Below are 2,452 nucleotides of genomic sequence, written 5' to 3' on the forward strand. Positions count from 1 at the left end.
GAATTTGAATGAAGTTTTCATAACACCATGGCTGAGAAAAATGATGATGCTTCCAAGAATTGTAGACAGCTAGTAGTGTTAAGTGGTCGCCTTCCGGTTGATGAAATTTCGCCTTTTTCTGATCTGCTATTTCTTGTTTGTCCTTCAAGACAAAATAAAAATTTTCCGAATGTATATTTGAACCTCTTCAAATTCTTGAACAAAATTAAATTTGAAACATGCATTATGAGGAAAAGGGAAACCACCTTTGGTCTGTAGAAAACATTTTGCACCGACAACATTGAAACAATAGTGAGCACTTCATCCGAACAACATAAATCCACTGACATGATCAGCAATTTAGCCAAACTAGGTTCCAATGGAAATTCTGCCATCTAAATTCGAAATTCCAAATAATAACACTTGAAAAATTTAGAAAGAGATTCAAATATCCGTACAAAATAAAATAATTGTTAATTGAATAACCTGAAAGTTGATTTCTAATCTCAAATTGTTAAAACACTGACTACAGGAACCGACTGCAATTATAATAAATCGCTAGAGATCTTACTCCAGCTTTCTTATATTAACACTGCAATAAAATTTAGCCTTCTAGACGCAGTAAATAATGGAAAGATCTTTTGAGCTTCAAAAATGAACACCTGAAATGTCATATTACAGTGAGACATACCCTTCTACCAAGTCTGGTCAACAATCCATCATTGTCAAGAGCACTTAAAGTGTGCAATTGTGTTAAGGCTGTAATCATAGCTTCTACTGGCGGTGCATCCATAAAATCAAAATCAATTAAATTGTTGATGCCCATAGCTTTAAGCTGCAACAGTGTTGATGCAAGATTTGTTCGCTGTATTTCAGGCACAGGTGTCGGCAACATCTCATCCCTACAATGATAATATTCAAAGAAATAGTTGGTCAAAATTTGGAAATCCTCACAAATCAAGACTATTCCAAAGGATTGTTCGAAATAAAAGCTTAAAAAGAGTAAACAATCCATCAATCATACGACAGAACAAGATATGTTGCAGAAGAAATTTAGCAAAGTTCATGAAGTTAGAAAAAAACAACCTATAAGCTCTCTCAGTATAAAGTCTGTAGCATTTGCCAGGGCCCGTACGACCTGCTCGACCCGCTCTCTGCTTCGCTTGTGCTTGGGAAATTGGTGTAACCACCAGAGAATCCATACCACTTTTTGGATTATATATTTTTTGCTTTACAAAACCCGGATCGACCACATAATAGATTCCATCTATCGTCAATGAAGTCTCGGCAATATTCGTTGCAATTACCACCTGAAGTATGAATTTAGAATTTTTTATTGTTCCAGAAAACAATTCATGTTCTACTGATCATATAGCAGTTGAAGCAAATAACACAGAATTTTCACTTTTCGGCTGCCTGGTGGTGCAGGTTCAAATATTCGTGTTTGCATTTCGCTCGGCAGCGCACCATATACGGGTAAAATTATCAATTCAGGTACATCCGGACCAAGACTTTTCATTCTTTCGTATAAAACTTCGCAAGAAGTATCAATTTCTTCCTAAAAATTGCACTCGTAAAAAAACATATAGTAAGTAATCAGGTGAGAATCAATTTCAATTGCATTATATAAAGTCATAACTCGAGAACGATTCAAGTTCCGGAACAATTTGCAGAATTGAAGGTTTCATAAAGTTGTGAAATCATACTTGTCCAGTGAGAAATACAAGGATGTCACCAGGAGGTTCGGTAAGATGGATTTGCATAACAGTTATATGTGCAGCGTCCAAATAATCCGTTTCTGGTTCACGTGTATAAAGAATTTCGACAGGGAACGTTCTACCAGGTATTGTAAATATAGGGGCTTCATAAAAATATTCTGAGAATTTGACAGCGTCCAAAGTAGCACTACAAAGCAACTTATGATACCTAATCGTTAATTCCATTAAAATGAAGTAAAACAAAATTCGAGTCTTCCATTTCAAATAAATTTTAAACATGTTCTAAAGCAAGTCTAAATTTATTATGTTTGCAAAATCAAATGAAGTACTTTTACTTACCGTCAAAACAAGGTAACAAAGGTAAATGAAGAAATCAGAAACACACCTAGTAACAATTAGCTTGAGTTCCGGTCGTTTTTTCACTGCAGCTTTCAATAACCCAAATAAAACATCGGTATGAATAGTTCTTTCATGAGCTTCGTCCAACATTATTACCGAATATGATGTTAAATCCGGATCCAGCAAACATTCTCTGAGTAACATACCATCCGTCATGTATTTCACTACAGTGTCTTGGCTAAAAACATGCAAGATGCTGATCATCCCATAAAATAAATCATTTAATGAGTCAATAATTTTATTTCAAACTTCACAGAAAAGTACCGATTCAAAACACACATTCACATAACAATCTCCTTTACACACAATGCCAAAAAAAAAATCGAACAAACAAACCTTGTACAATCTTTAGACTC

At 34.8% G+C, this 2,452-nt stretch overlaps 1 protein-coding gene across 1 annotated transcript; it reads right to left on the reverse strand.

Moving 5' to 3' along the window:
- Nucleotides 1-26: 26 nt before the first annotated feature.
- Nucleotides 27-2,252, reverse strand: LOAG_14297 (DEAH box polypeptide 8; the record flags this gene model as incomplete). Its single annotated transcript, XM_003149793.1, has 7 exons — nucleotides 27-142; nucleotides 246-374; nucleotides 671-881; nucleotides 1,066-1,289; nucleotides 1,385-1,537; nucleotides 1,686-1,884; nucleotides 2,083-2,252. Coding segments are annotated over 7 exons (1,200 nt in total), but the record flags the coding sequence as incomplete, so codon positions are not given.
- Nucleotides 2,253-2,452: the final 200 nt, after the last annotated feature.

The sequence above is a fragment of the Loa loa genome (genome assembly GCF_000183805.2).
Source record: "Loa loa unplaced genomic scaffold supercont3.1147, whole genome shotgun sequence".
NCBI lineage: Eukaryota > Metazoa > Nematoda > Chromadorea > Rhabditida > Onchocercidae > Loa > Loa loa.